Here is a 14,689-nt window from a genome sequence, read left to right on the forward strand (position 1 = left end):
TGAATCAGTCTCACAAGATGACAGCCTATGGTTTAATGATGTGTTTCCAGCACAACGGGGTCTAGTTTTTGTATTTTTTCAGTAGGTTTTATTTTTATTCCGTTTAATATTTTTTGCTTTCAGCTTAGTGTAGTTTGAAGTGAGGTAAATAATGTTTAGTTTCCATCATTTTCTTCATTTTTGTTTTTGCGATATGGGCGGTATTTGTGAGACAGAGATTTAAGAACATCAGAAGAATAATCTTTTTATTTTATTTTCCACATTCAGGTTCGGTACCTTCTCTTTAATTTAAATTACAAGAATTTTAGTAATTAAATGAATTTTTCAGATATGGAACTTAAGTCACTTCACTGGTTAGTAGCAAATTTGTCTTGTGCAACAAAAATTCATTACGTCCATGTGCACTTTTTAAACCTCAAAGTCCACCTCTTTGGACAAGACAGAGGACAAAAATCAGTAAAGATGCACTTGGAACAAACTGACCAGCAGTAACAGAACATCTTATTGCTTAACAATAACAGGAGACCTTACACAATAACTACACCATAAACTGTTCTCAGAATAAATAAAGATAAATATGAAATGATGTATTTAAAAAAATAGATATGAAATAAATAATTTGACTGTACTCGTCATATCAGGTATGTACAAACAACATAATGATAATTTGACCTGTTTAAATGTCACGTGATCTGATGTGTGTCTTCTGATTGGTGGTGTTATGGACACAGTGGCTTTCGCTTTTAGGGGTTTTTGGCAGCAAATCAAGTTTTGGGAAAGGCTCTGTGCGGGACTTGGGGGGGGGGGGGGGGGGGGGGGGGGGGGGGGGGGGGGGCGGATTATCTTCTACCACACGCTGAAAGCTTTCACTTGAGATTATTATCTCCTTTGTGACAGAGGTGGAGTTTAGAGGATTTAGTTACCAATTATAACCTTGTTTTCAGCAATATAAATTTATTTATAATATATCTTCTGCATTTGCTCTTTTTATTGTGAAAACAAACAAATAACAGGATGAATCATGACAATCATGACCCAAAACGTTTGTATTAGTACTCTTATTAAGTGGCTTTGTGGTGTAGTAGTTTTTCACATTCTCTTAACAAGCAAAAGACCCCTGGTTTGATCTCGGGAGGAGACAAAAATCCCTAAAAACTCAAATATGTGGAGCTACCTGCTGTGGTAATGCCTTGTGAATAAGGGAGCAGCTAAAAGTAGCTTGTTAAGTAAATAATAATGTTGTGTTAGTAAGAAGGGTTGATAAAGGTATCAAAGAAGAAACAGACCGACAATTGATATTTTGAAATGTAGTTTTATGTGACACAGAGGGGTCTCTGCAGGGTTTGGAGCTCATTACACCGCAGTTTCTACTGGTGCAGTGGAGGTGGGTGTGGGGCATGATATTTACAAGTTTTCTAGATGGGAAGAATTTGCATATACAAGCTTGTTCCAAACTATCCTATTTACTCTGTGAAATCTATTTTCTGTGCATTTCTGGTTTGAAAAGAAACCAGTAGAATAGCAAAAGTAGACTTCCAAATATGCCAACACAACCAGAAATATTGCCCTGGATTTGAGCAGTGACTCAATTTCCATCCCTCCTGTTGTCATCACCTCCCCCTCCCTCTTTATCCTCTCTTCTTCCATTCTACCTCTACTGCTCCCCCCCAACCTCCTCCCCTGCCTTTCCTTCCCTCTTTTGTTTGACTCTCACACCCCTCTCTCTCTCTACCCTGCACCCCCACGATTTTTTCTGCTCTACATCCCTTCTCTCCCCTCCCCCTTCTCTCTCTCTCTGTCAGATGTTTGTGCGTCTGTTCGTGGATGAGAATCTGGACCGCATGGTGCCCATCTCCAAACAGCCCAAGGAGAAGATCCAGGCCATTATTGAGTCCTGTAGCCGCCAGTTCCCAGAATTCCAGGAGCGCTCCCGCAAGCGCATCCGCACCTACCTCAAATCCTGTCGCCGCATGAAAAAAGGCGGTTTTGAGGTATAAAGTGCCCCCAGATTAAGTGTTTTCTACTCAGCTCATAACTATTCACATTCATAATGAAAACCTCTCACTCGCCCCACTGCCAGATACGACCAACACCTCCCCACCTCACCTCTGCCATGGCCGAGAACATCCTCGCTGCTGCCTGCGAGAGCGAAACCCGAAATGCTGCCAAGAGGATGCGGCTCGATGTCTACCAAGCGACGGTAAATGTCTTGGCAGTTGGCGTTTGTGAATCTGCCCAGCAGGGATTTGGAAATGTGCTCGGCTGGCCATGCGTCATTAACAGCAGACTGCACAACACAAAATCCAATGTTCTGCCTAAACTGAAAATATTTAATTTCTTGTAGGATGAGCCAGCCTCTATTGACAAACCCATCTTGAGGGACCCAGCCCCCGTGGCTCCTTCGGGATTTTCCATTTCCAGTGCAGCTTTTGCCCAAGACCAGCTCTACACCAACGGAGGCCTCAACTATAACCTGCGGGGATATGGGACGGTCGGCAGCACCCAGCAAAACTCTGATGTTGCGCAAACCAACGGTGAGTCGCTTTCATTAGATTGTATCATCTGCCTTGATAACTTGTAAAAGAAAGGGTCAAAAGGAAACCCACAGTATTTAAGAGACTGTATTTAATGAACTAGATATAAAAGCTAGTGTAAAAATACATGTATTCTTTGTTATGGCCAGCAGGGGGGCATCACATCTGGTTAGGAAACGGAAGCCACATTTTAAAGAGGCCTTTGGGGAAAAATGACCAAAAAAAAACAAATAAAAAAAACCCTTTTATATATACTCCATTGCTGGTCCATCCAAACTGAAAACACATATTCCACATTTTGTAGACTTTGTGCATGGTAATGAGGCTGAATTTTTGTATGGCTATCTGTCATTAATGGAATCAGTGGTAATCAATGGCAAAAGGACTTCTACACATTTGCTAAGATTTACCAAAACTACCTAACATTTGTACATCTGTACCTTTGTGAAATAAGCTGCAGCTCAGAAGCCTGCTTTGTGACTTCTTTTAATGGTCACCACCCTGCCTGAAATAAACCAGTGTGACTTGGTAAAATTAGCATATAGATAATCTGAGATCTGGTGAGTTATTCTGGTGATGATGCCTTTCACCAGGAGCTTCCAGTTAGCCTGAGGATATCCATATGAAGACTTCCTCTTCCAGTCACTGGTTAACGTTCATGGATTCAGATACATTTAAAAAAGCTAATAATAATAATAATCTATGCATTGATGTGCATTGATACATAACATACTCCCACAATTTTCTCTTTAATTTCTCTGTTAAATACAATGAAGTGATTCCACCCTGATACTCTAAAGGTCACTTCTTCCTCCCTTAGACCAACGATGTCAAACTAATTTTACATTGTGGGCCACATATAACCCACTTCAACCTTAAGCAGGCCGGACCATTGAAGCTCCTGTTTTTGTCGGTATAAAGAACTTTAATCCCTCAATTATCGACAAATAAGAAAAAAATACTTCAACAGCATGTCTGAGTTTTTCTACATGATAGAGAAATACTTTTATAGTAAATATGAAATCTAGCAGCTTGACTTTTGGGACTTTGGGGATAAGTAATAACTGCCCGATCGGATCTAATAATGAAACAAAGTTTTTTCTTGTTTTTTTTACCCTCTGTTTTTTCTTTTTCTTATTAAATTGTGTGGAGCCACAAAATAGAAATTTCTATTGTAGATAGTGAAAAATATGAAACTTCTCGGTCATTTAAATGTTCATGTATTACTTCATTACTTTGATGTAGTATAAATGACGCTGGAGGTTTTCATCAGTAGGAAAAGCTGTAAAATTTATGAAAATACATGTAAAAGTCCAAAATCCATGCCCTTCATCACATTTCCAAAGTCATCCTGTGGGCCGTATTGGAGACTTTGGCTGTTCGATTCTGGCCCCTGAGCCTTATCTTTGACACCCCTGCCTTAGATCTACAGGTATATATTGGGGCATAATGTGTCAGCATACACACAAAACTTACATTTACACCAAATGACGCAGGCTGTAATCTGCAGTATTTCCCTTTTGAGGACTCACTGTCAGCAGTTCTCAGGCCACACCTTCATCATTTCATTCATCCATTTCTTCTTATCTCCTTAATTGAGATTTCTTCTTCTTGCTTACATGTGACTTTCAACCAGCCCTCTGACTAAACAATTATATCTGGGTGAGGACGGCTTCTTTACGTGTCCAAATCATCACAGGCTTCTTGACGCCCCCACCTCTCACTGTAATTTACTTCGACGTCTTTACACTTTAACTGCCACTTCACCAGTTTCCGTGGTTAGCCCATTTAAAGCATCATTTTTGCTTATATAATAGAATAGACTGATTTTTTTCAGTGATTTATATTAAGGTAAAGACCCCGCAGTAATACAGAGAAAACCCCACAGTCACACGACCACCCTCCCACTGGTGACAGTGGGAAGGAAGAACTTTCTTTTAACAAGAAGAAACCTCCAGCAGAACCAGGCTCAGGGAGGGGCAGCTGTCTGTCATGAACAGTTGAGGGATTACAGATTTCTTTGGACTGTGAACCATCCAAAGCCACTTTAGTACGATCTAAAAATACAAAGATGAGGCTAGAAATGAACATAGAGCCACTTAAATGTATTTCCTGTATCGTCTGACTTCCCTAAAATATTCTGTTTGCCTCCGCAGGTCCCACAGATCTGAGTATGAAATCTGTCGGCCCAAACTCCTCCTCCTCCAGCTCCAACAGTCACGGTCAGGGAGGTGGCGGAGGCGGCGCTTCCGCTCAGCTCAGTCCTCCAGAGGTGACAGCGGTGAGGCAGCTCATTGCGGGGTACCGGGAGTCCGCGGCCTTCCTGCTCCGCTCAGCAGACGAGCTGGAAAACCTGATCCTGCAGCAGAACTGAGTCCGAGCCACACTGTGCCAGCTCGCTGCCCCGTCCTCGGCCTGTCCGTCTCGGGGCAGACTCTCACATACAAAGACACAATTGTACACGAGTGATACTGCAGCGCACAGTGGGCCTTGTAGGTATGATATTTATCCCCACATGTTTATGTCTTTGGGCGGGCCAGAACATATCACAGGCTGAAAGATGTTTATTTATGCATTTGGTTCACTTTGACCTTATAGTGCCCTGTTATCTGTAGCCATTCATCCCATTCAATTCATCTTAGCACCTCAACCTCCATTTGTCTCAGGAAGTGATGATCTATGTGAAAAAAAAAAGGAAAATAGGAAAAATTGGTGCACAGACTGAGGTGTTGAATCAGCTTAACCACCGTAACGCCAAGTCAGCTCATTTGTGCAGACGTTTGGACAAATGAATAGTTTCCTAGCAGTGAATTAGCATCATTATTTCTTTCTATTTGTGTGTAAAATATGCTGTACAGTGGCATGATTTGATTGGGTCATGTGAATCGAGTCGTTTCTAAATGATAACCGGATAACTGAAAGTCCACAGATGAATTGCTGCTAAAAGATGTGGCGACCTGCCACTTGACCTGTTAACCTCAACAGCTACTGTCGGATATGCTGACTTTCATATATATATAAATATATATATATACTCCAAAAAAAAAAATAAGATTAAAAAATGTTACAAAGTAGAGCACGAAAATATCAGCAGTGACAGTGTTTGACAGTTTTCACCTGTAAAGTTTGACCAAAACAAGCAGATCCATCAACGCGTGGTCAATATTATACCTCTGTTCTGCTCGGTCGGAGTGATTTCCAGACTACGAGACAAAGAGTCATTACCCAGCGCACCTTTTCGTTTTCACTTATCCTACTATGAATATTTCTATCACGGGCAGTTTCTCATTACTCAAAGGGAAGGAGGCTTTTTCGGAAGCCTGGGTATGCAAATTGAGGTCACAGACTCCTGTCAGGGAGAGAAAGGAGATGAATTTATTGTTTAGACTCTTGGTTTTATAACCAGAAAAGTGGAAAAAGGTGCAATATTGAAGATAATCGGTAATGGTTGCTGAAATGACTTGATGAGGCATTTTAAGAGGGTTAACTACCCTTCCCTCTTGCTGTAATTGTCAAGTTGTAAAAAGTAATGATATCCCATGCAGCATTGTAGCCAATTTCAATGTTGTTGTTTGTTGTGATTACTGATCTTTATCGCTAACCTCATAACTGAGGCACTTTCGTGTACTTGGATCAGTCAGTGACAAAAAAGGAAAAAAGGGACCTGGCAGAAAAAAACGGGACTTTATGTTGCACGTCTTTTTCAGGGGAGGGCGGGTTGTTTCGTGGAGGAAGTGTTTAGTGACTGTTCTTACGTTTAGAAAAGGTACATAGAGCTCACATGCATCCATTAGAGACTGCGGCGGAGGCCGTGTGAGCGCGCGAGCGGGCGGGATGTTCAGACAAAAAGAAACTCCTTCGTCTGGGCGTCTGAATCGTCCCCTCTAACCTTGCATCACAGTCTCATTAAAAACACGTCTGAAAACACACAGTTTGAAAAGAAGCAAGAGACAATCTTTGAAAAAGATGTAATCACATCACAGTTTACTCTCCCAGCTCTCTGCTATGGTGTGTGTGTGTGTTTATGTTTGTGCATGTGTGTGGACTGAGGACACAAACGAGTACTCAAAGCCGATCAAGAGCACAGCCTCACAACTTTTAATGGTGAGTCACTCAGCACAAAGACAGTTCTGTATGTGTGTGTGTGTTTGTGTGTGTGTTTCTTTTAATCCTTTCTGTCGATGTTGACAGTGTGTTGATTTCCCGTTTGTGTATAAGTGGAGTGACCCAGTGTAAACAGCATCAATCTGTGACGATTTAATTCAGTAGGCTGAAACATTCCAGACAAAGACTCTTCGAGCAGCCGAAAGCGGCTCGCACCTTACTGATTTGTCAAAGTTTAGAGAGCTATATTTCTGTATGTATCACAAATCCTATCACATGTATCATTAATCAGTCTCTTCAGGGTCATTCACCTCTTTCTCACCACCTGCAGTCCTGGCTAGTGAGTCGGGACCTGTGTTTTATTACCATGTCATGATTGGGCTGCATTCACATTTACATTAACATTTAAATTCTATTATCTATTGCAAGTTTGGAAGCACTTTATAGCTCAGGATTAAGGTAACACAATGATTTGAGTGTGTTTTTACCTCATTTGAATAATTAGCTGCAGTTCTGACAAATGATTATAACAAAGGATAATCTGACATAAGTCACAATCAGAGGTAGTTTTCATCAAGAAACAAAAAAACAAAAAACAAAACAGCAGACAGCTCCTTTATCGGAGTTTAAACTCATCAGTGTGTTTGGTCCATCTGAGCGGTGTTTCATAATAGAGGAAAAAAGCAATGCTTGTTATGAAAGGCCTGAATAAGCCTTGTTGGAGACCATCCCTAAAGCTGATAATGACCAATCAGATTTCTTTCACTTATTCAGTTAAGGTCCCCAAGGGGCTGGAGCCTGTTTGAAGTGTCATACAGTGCTAACCACTGTGCCGGACCTAGTAGTCTTAGCTTTGGAAAAGTCTGACTTCAAACTTTAGTTTGATTAGTTCATAGATAAGAAAACAGAAAAGTAGGTGTAACATTCGTGGCTGAATAACCATGAAAGATCTAATAAAGAGATTTAAAAGTTCAGCAAAGTTAAAAAAAAAAAAAAAAAAGGTTAGCAGTGGCCTCTGGGGCTGAACAATGAAGTCGCAGTTCAAGAGCTGTTCTGTCTTTTGGCCAAGGTATAGCAAACACTTTAAAAAATGACTGAAAAAACATCAAAGCTAATCGCACTCAGCGGCCTGAAATTAGCAGAGAAATGTACGAGTTAGTCTGAAATCTTTTCAACTTTTATATACTTTAGTTATGATTTCCTTGACATGTAACCAAGGAGCCAAATTGCTTTCAGACTTAATTAGTTAGACCTACAGCTGGCCATAGCAATGAAATTTGTTATACAGCACTGAAACTGGGCTACAGCTTACAGGTGTGCCAGTCATCCTAATAAACCTGCTTTTACGGAGTAGATGGTCATGATTGGCTAGAATGGTCAGAACTGGAAACATTTTAACCAAGTGGCAAAAATAGCAGAAGTGCCAAAAACTGCAGTTCCTCTAGTGACCACTTGAGGCTGTAAAGCTCAAGGTAGGGGATGTAATCAGAGTCTGCTAGGCCTCACCCTGGCTAATTTGTGTTATCGCCATGTTTTTGCTGTTCGTGCCTTTTGTAGAATTTTTAATGGGAAAATCTGAGACATTTTATTTTTTGCTGCGCAGTGCAAATATCCAGAAAGTTTGTGATTGGCAAGTTAAATTCTAGTGTTTTATTAACTAGATGAAAAGTGTCTATGCTTGGACTTATTTGGATGCAGTTTTTGTCCCAGGCTTGCTGATATCTCAGCAATCTGCCTACTTATCCACATACGATCACTTCTGGCTCCAAAAATCCCAACATGTCTCAAAATGCTTAAACTGAGGCTTCACAAACCAATTAATCATACGAGAGCCATCTTTTATATGGAATTTATGGTTTAAGCCTCCTAAATGTGAGTGAATTCGTGATGTTGCTGAAACAGCCTTGGTTTAACTGGTCATCTCACTTTATGAAACACCCCTCTGGCCTCACACAGACATAATCATAGATGTACACGGGACGTGAGTCCTCACACACGTCTTCCTCGTCTCCTCCAACCTGCTTGTTTGTTACTGTAGCCATAGCAGATCCTCCACATGTGACACCTTGTTGAACCTCGTCCCATCTTCACAACCAAGCATTTGCTTGCAGATCGATATTTTGTCTCAAGTCTACGCTGAGCAACATTTTAGCTGTGCTAGAGTTACTGTGATCAACGACAACCATTAGTTGTCATGTTGTTGTTTTTGTTTTGTTCCGTTTTGGTTTCTTTTGATAATGCCCAATGGATTTTCTCTTTGTATTGACTGGACAATGTAATCTATTGGTGTTGATTAAAATGCCCTGGTAGCTTGTGGATTGCTAAAGTGGTCTGATAAATGTACTGTATAGCTGTACAAAGAGTGATAAAAGATGTTTTAAACCTTTTCTTTTTTCTGTGGGTACAGCGCTGTTTAAAAAAAAAAAAATCAAAGTGGTTTAGCCCTTGCCTGTTTTAACTTATCATTTGGTGGTGGTCTGTATTACTTCTATTGTTATTTATATTATTTCAATTGTTGCCTCTTCTGCACGGATAAGTGACTGTAGCTCTGTGCAGGAGGTTGTACTGTAAACCTGTGTGAAGCTTTGTATTTTTCCCCTCTGGTTTTGGACTCAGTGAAAGTGTGATGTTTACATGTACAGTTTTTCAGAATATTTTGCTTTTGTTTGTTTTTCGCGTTTTATTCCGACATATTTTTTTGCCTCTCACACTTATTCCTCTCCTTCTAATCTGTGTACATTTGCCCAGGTATTTTCTTTTTGTTGTTTCATTGCATCAAGTGCAGACGTGACCTCTTTGACTACCTGGTCACATGGTCAGAGTGTGCCGTGACAACTGGCTGCGGTCGGCTCGGCGTTGTGGTGGCTTCCAGCATTATAAAAGTTAATATTAAGTAAAACGGGAGCTTCGCAACTTCTCAAAGTGGACCAGCAAAGATTAATTAAGGATTTTGATTACTTTAATCAGCTGTTTTAAGCGACTATTGTGGCCTAAAGGGAGAACGATGGAGTGTAGGTACATTTATTTTCTACATGAAGTGCTCATAATCTTTTAATATCCCGGCCGCGTTGTCAGGGAAAACTCCTTGTCCTTAACCCGACAGGTGTCCTGAAAGGTACACTTTGACCTGTTGTAATATCTCCTCGGTAACATAAAAGCCATTCCCCTCTCCTGGCCTTTTAAGGGGAACCCATAAACCTCAGGTAATACTGAATCTCCAAGTTTAGTTTTTATCCGCTGATTTCCTCTGAAATGAGATTTAAATCTCTTAACGAAAACCATTAACATTTATATGAGATGTCTATTGTTTTGTACATTTATCATTGTGATTTAAAAGTGGAGCTTTTTCCAGTACCTGTGACTTAATTTTTTGGAGTGTTTATAGGTATGGATATTTATTATTATATGTGAAACTACAAAAAGACAAAAGAAAAAGGTTGAACCTGTTTCATTTGTATGTTTCATGCAAAACTGTCCAGGTGAGATTCTCTCTGCCTCTTACATATCACTAATGAGGGACCTGTGTTTGTTTGGAAATAGCGCTTTTTCAGTGTTGCATCAACGCTATGAAAAAAAAAAAACACCAGTGGTTTACCAACAGCAGAGTTGCAAGGCTCTCCTCTTCTCCTGAGATGTCAGTAATTGAATAAAACAGTGCGATGAGCTATCAAACTGAGACCTCGGCTCGTGGTGTTTTACTTTTTTTCTTTAATTTCTGCAAAAATAAAGAGTCTCAGTTCAGTTTATTTATATAGCACCAAATCACAAGAACAGTTGCCTCAAGGGACTTTATATTGTAAATGTATTATATTTGTATTGTGAGATTGTTGTAATCCTAACAATCAAAAGACCTCCTATGAGCAAGCACCAGACAAGAGTGGCAAGGAAAAACTCCCCTTTAACAGGAAGAAACCTCCAGCAGAACCAGGGTCAGGGAGGAGGGCCATGCTATGGAAGAGAGCCAGAGATTATTAATAAGTAATTATTAAATGCGAAGTTGTGAATAAACACATAGCAAGCAAAAACAAAACAGTGCATTATGGGAAGCACCCAGCAGTCTGCACCTATTACAGCGTAACTAAGGGTGGATTCAGGCTCACCTGATTTAATCCTAAATATATGCTTTATCAAAAAGGAAAATTTGAAGCTTTATCTTAGAAGTAGAGATGGTGTCTGTCTCTTGAGCTGGTTCCACAGACAAGGGGCCTGAAAGCTGATGGGCTCTGCCTCCCATTCATCTTTTAAATACTCTAGGAACCACAAGCAAATGAGCAGTCTGACAGTGAAGTGCTCTATTGAGGTGATATAGTACTATGAGGTCATTAAGATAAGGCGAGGCCTGATTATTTAAAACCTTGTGGGTAAGGAGAAGAATTTTAAATTCTGAGTCAATGAAAAGAAGCCAGTATGGGAGAAATATGCTTTCTCTTTCTACTCCCTGGCAGTACTCTTGCTGCAGCATTTTGAATCAACTGAAGGCTCAAATAAAAAAAAAAATTAAACACTGAGCTGCTTCAACACTTACTCATTTTATTCAGTATTAAGTATATTGTGCACAAGAGGGCAGCAGAGCCACAGAAAGCAGATGGAAAAGTAATGATTAATGTTAACAAAGGAACCAAATAAATGCTGCATGTAGCACAGCCTTACAGACAGTAGTTCAATGTGTAAATGTTCATTTAAAGTTTCTTTATCGCAAAAGTTTAAACACAATCTGTAGGAAAATAGAAATAAAGCAAAACAGTTCAATAAAACGCACTACAACAAAACAAAATTATAAGTACTTAAAGTTTATTTAAGGTGCTTTTCATAGGTAAACAAATACAAATCTGCCCATGCCAAAGGCAAAGTGGACGGACAGAAGCCAAACATAAACATAGTAGTACAAAATTACAAACACTTAAATGCCTGTTTGAATAGATGAGTTTTGAGCTGCTTTTTAAACGATGCCAAGAGTCAAGGGAGCAAATACAGAGTGGTAAGCTACTCCATTGTTTTCGAGCTAATACTTAGAAGGCAGAATCCCTTTTTAATTTTCTGATCATGAGAAGGCCTCTATCTGAGGACCTGAGAACCCCCGATTGAATAAGAGGGGTTGAGCAGTTCCATGACACAGGTGGGGACCTCACTTTCTAAGGTTGTAAAAGTTACAACCAAGACTTTTGAGATTTCTTTGAAATTGCAAACACTTTAATATTGGAGTTATATGTGAGGACTGACGAGAATGATGAACAAACAAAAACCACAGAAGCAGGTGGATCAACAATCAAGTGTTAGGATGCCTGGGTCGTTGACCCAGGGTTTTTGAGTTTATTATATTATTTATAATTTCTAGTCTTTGGGTTTTCGTTAGAGTCATGTCTTATGGTTTGTCTCTGTGTAATCCTTAGTTGCTGTCTCCCCTGTCTGCTATATCCCCGTGTCCAGTCAGTGTCTGTGTCTGTCCTGGTCCCACATTTCTGTTCCCTCTGTTGTAGTGCCTGCATGTGAGTCTGTGTCTTTTGTTCAGTCTGTGTTATGTGTTTCCTGTTTTACTTTGAAGGTCTCTGTCTTATCTCAGTGTGTTCAGTTTACGCTTCCTTGTCTCGTCAGTTCTGATTTGCCCCAGCTGTGTTTCCCTCCTGTTGTCCATTCCCTGATTGCTCCCTCTATGTATTTAAGCCCTGTGTTTCAGTTTGTCATTGTCGCGATCTACCGTTTATTTAGCTGTGTGTTTTTTCAGTCTGTTCGTGTAAGTTTAGTTTTGGATACTCAGTTTTGTTGTTTTTTTAGTTTAACATTAAAGTTGTATTTAAGTTCACCTTTGGTTTCCTGAGTCTGCATTTTGGGTCCTTCATGTCACCACCCCGGCGTGCACACAGCCTGCACATAACATCAAGCAGAAACAAGAGAAGGAAAGAACTTTAGATACTCAGAAGCTCATATTCTCCGGTCTAGCTGAGGACAACAAGACATGGTGGGAGGAAGGAAAACCAAAAAGTACACAAAAAAAATTCTTTATCAAAATAAAAATGAAATTATCAGTCATCCTACACTGAAGCACAACTCCCCCCCCCCCCAAATACTAAACTTGAGGCCATAGGCCAGAGATAGGAACAGATAAGCAGGAAAAGACTGCAAATCAGAAAACAGTGAAAGTACATCAACGAGAACATGGAGAAATAATCAGTGCTGTGACATCAGGATATCGTGAGTGTCAGAGACGTAGGGTGCTCACTGCTGGACACAGTGTACAGCAAGTGCTGCACGGGTAAAGCGTGAATGTTCCAATAATCAGCAATCACATGACAGACTATTGACACATGTCCTCTGTTATTGACTTTGTACTAGTGAGTACACTGACTCAGAACAAGTAAATATTCCCACAAAACAAAATAAAAGTCTGTTTACATCATTATACATGTCAGCTTATTCAACGGTTATTAGTATTTACAGGCTTTAACTGGCTTAAAATGTTATTAGGAATTAAAAATAATCATTTAACAATCGAAAGCCAGTATTATGATGTAAATGTCTTCTATCACATCACAAACGTGCTCTAATGGATTGAGATCTGAAGACTGTGGAGTGAAGTGAACTCACCGTCATGTTTAAGACACCAGTTTGAGATGATTTTGTGACATAGTGTGTTATCCTGCTGGAAGCAGTCATCAGAAGCTGGGTACACTGTGGTTATAAAGGGACGGGCATGGTCAGGCAGCAATACTCAGGTAGGCTGCAGGCTTCTGCAGTTGGGACCCAAAGTGTGCCAAGAAAATATCCCCCACATAATTAACCCACACACAGCAGCTTGATTTAGGATGGATTGATGCATTCATTTTGTTTTATACCAATTGCTGACCCTTCAGAACTCACAAGACCAGGAAACATTTTTCCAGTATCTGGCTTCCAATCAGCTTGAAGCAGTCGGATCATTTTTCTTTGACCTCTGACATCAACAAGACATTTTCACCCAGACAACTGCTGCACACTTTTCTCTTTTTCAGGCCATCCTCTGAAAATCCTACAGATGGTTGTTTTGGGGAAAATCCCAGTAAATCAGCAGTTTCTGAACTACTCAGATCAGCCTGTCCAACCAATAACTATGCCACATTTAAACTCACTTAAATCATCTTTCCTCTGTGAGTTTCTGCTAGTAGCTGCTGAACTGGCGTATCTAAGTGCGTGAATGTTTTTTGTTTGTTTTAATATTGAAAGTAAAATGGTGGTCGTTGAGTCTATAACAATCAAACTGATCATTTGAACTATTTCAAATCACCGACAGTAAAACAGTTAATGAGGCATTTAAATCTTCTAGTAAAGTCAAACATACATAATAGTATAGCCTCATCAACTGAGTCTTATATGCTTAAATTGGGCCAATCAAAAGGTAATACACAAACACACACTGTCGATGGCTGATATGTAGCTGCTGTGAAGTTCAATGAATGTAGTGAAGTAAAGCATGAAATAGTCTAATCAAGGCGAATGTAGCATCACTGCTTTAGACCGTGAAAAGAGGCCATATGAAGTGCAAGCTACAATTTGACATAAGTGTTTTTGACCCAAGGTCTATTTTACCACCATTTTTTTATGTTAATTTTATTTCCAAACACTTTATTGTTTTGTTTTTTTTTTGTTACATAGAGTTAAGAATAAACTTCACTCAGACATTGTTGGATAAAAGACGCTACTGCAAAGCCTTTGAAATCATAGTGTTTCGAAATGCATTTTTCGGAGTGTCGCTTCAAATCAAAACAGATTTTTTTCAGTTTGCTAAACTTGATCCTGTGAAGAAATACAAACAAAAACACAGACAAACATCTGTGACCTGTGAAGAAAATCAATCAGGATTGGATTTCAACATGAAATGTCCCTCAGTGACAGATGAACCCACATTCTTAGGCCATGCTGCCAGTCAAACATAGACATAAAAAGGATGCGAGCAGTGCCCCTGCAAACAGTATAAACCCTTTTAACTGAGAAGTCAAACAAAGCGGATTCCTGTTATTCCTGTTATCTTATCAAAGCAGTTTAAAGTTGTACATTTGGTGGGAGTCAGAGGCTGGACT

The 14,689-nt window shown here is 39.9% G+C and overlaps 1 protein-coding gene across 2 annotated transcripts in view; it reads left to right on the top strand.

The window, feature by feature from the left end:
* The window catches only part of nol4la (nucleolar protein 4-like a), a 33,869-nt gene extending 23,555 nt beyond the window's left edge, over positions 1–10,314 (top strand). For both annotated transcript variants that reach the window (XM_085144808.1, XM_085144809.1), the window contains exons 8-11: positions 1,803–1,991; positions 2,081–2,200; positions 2,345–2,534; positions 4,691–10,314. In XM_085144808.1, the coding sequence (XP_085000934.1) occupies positions 1,803–1,991; positions 2,081–2,200; positions 2,345–2,534; positions 4,691–4,908 (717 nt within the window). In that variant the 3' untranslated portion in view covers positions 4,909–10,314. The remainder of the gene's footprint in view (positions 1–1,802; positions 1,992–2,080; positions 2,201–2,344; positions 2,535–4,690) is intronic.
* The last annotated feature ends 4,375 nt before the right edge of the window (positions 10,315–14,689 follow it).

This window comes from Neolamprologus multifasciatus, chromosome 20 (genome assembly GCF_963576455.1).
Source record: "Neolamprologus multifasciatus chromosome 20, fNeoMul1.2, whole genome shotgun sequence".
Lineage (NCBI taxonomy): Eukaryota > Metazoa > Chordata > Actinopteri > Cichliformes > Cichlidae > Neolamprologus > Neolamprologus multifasciatus.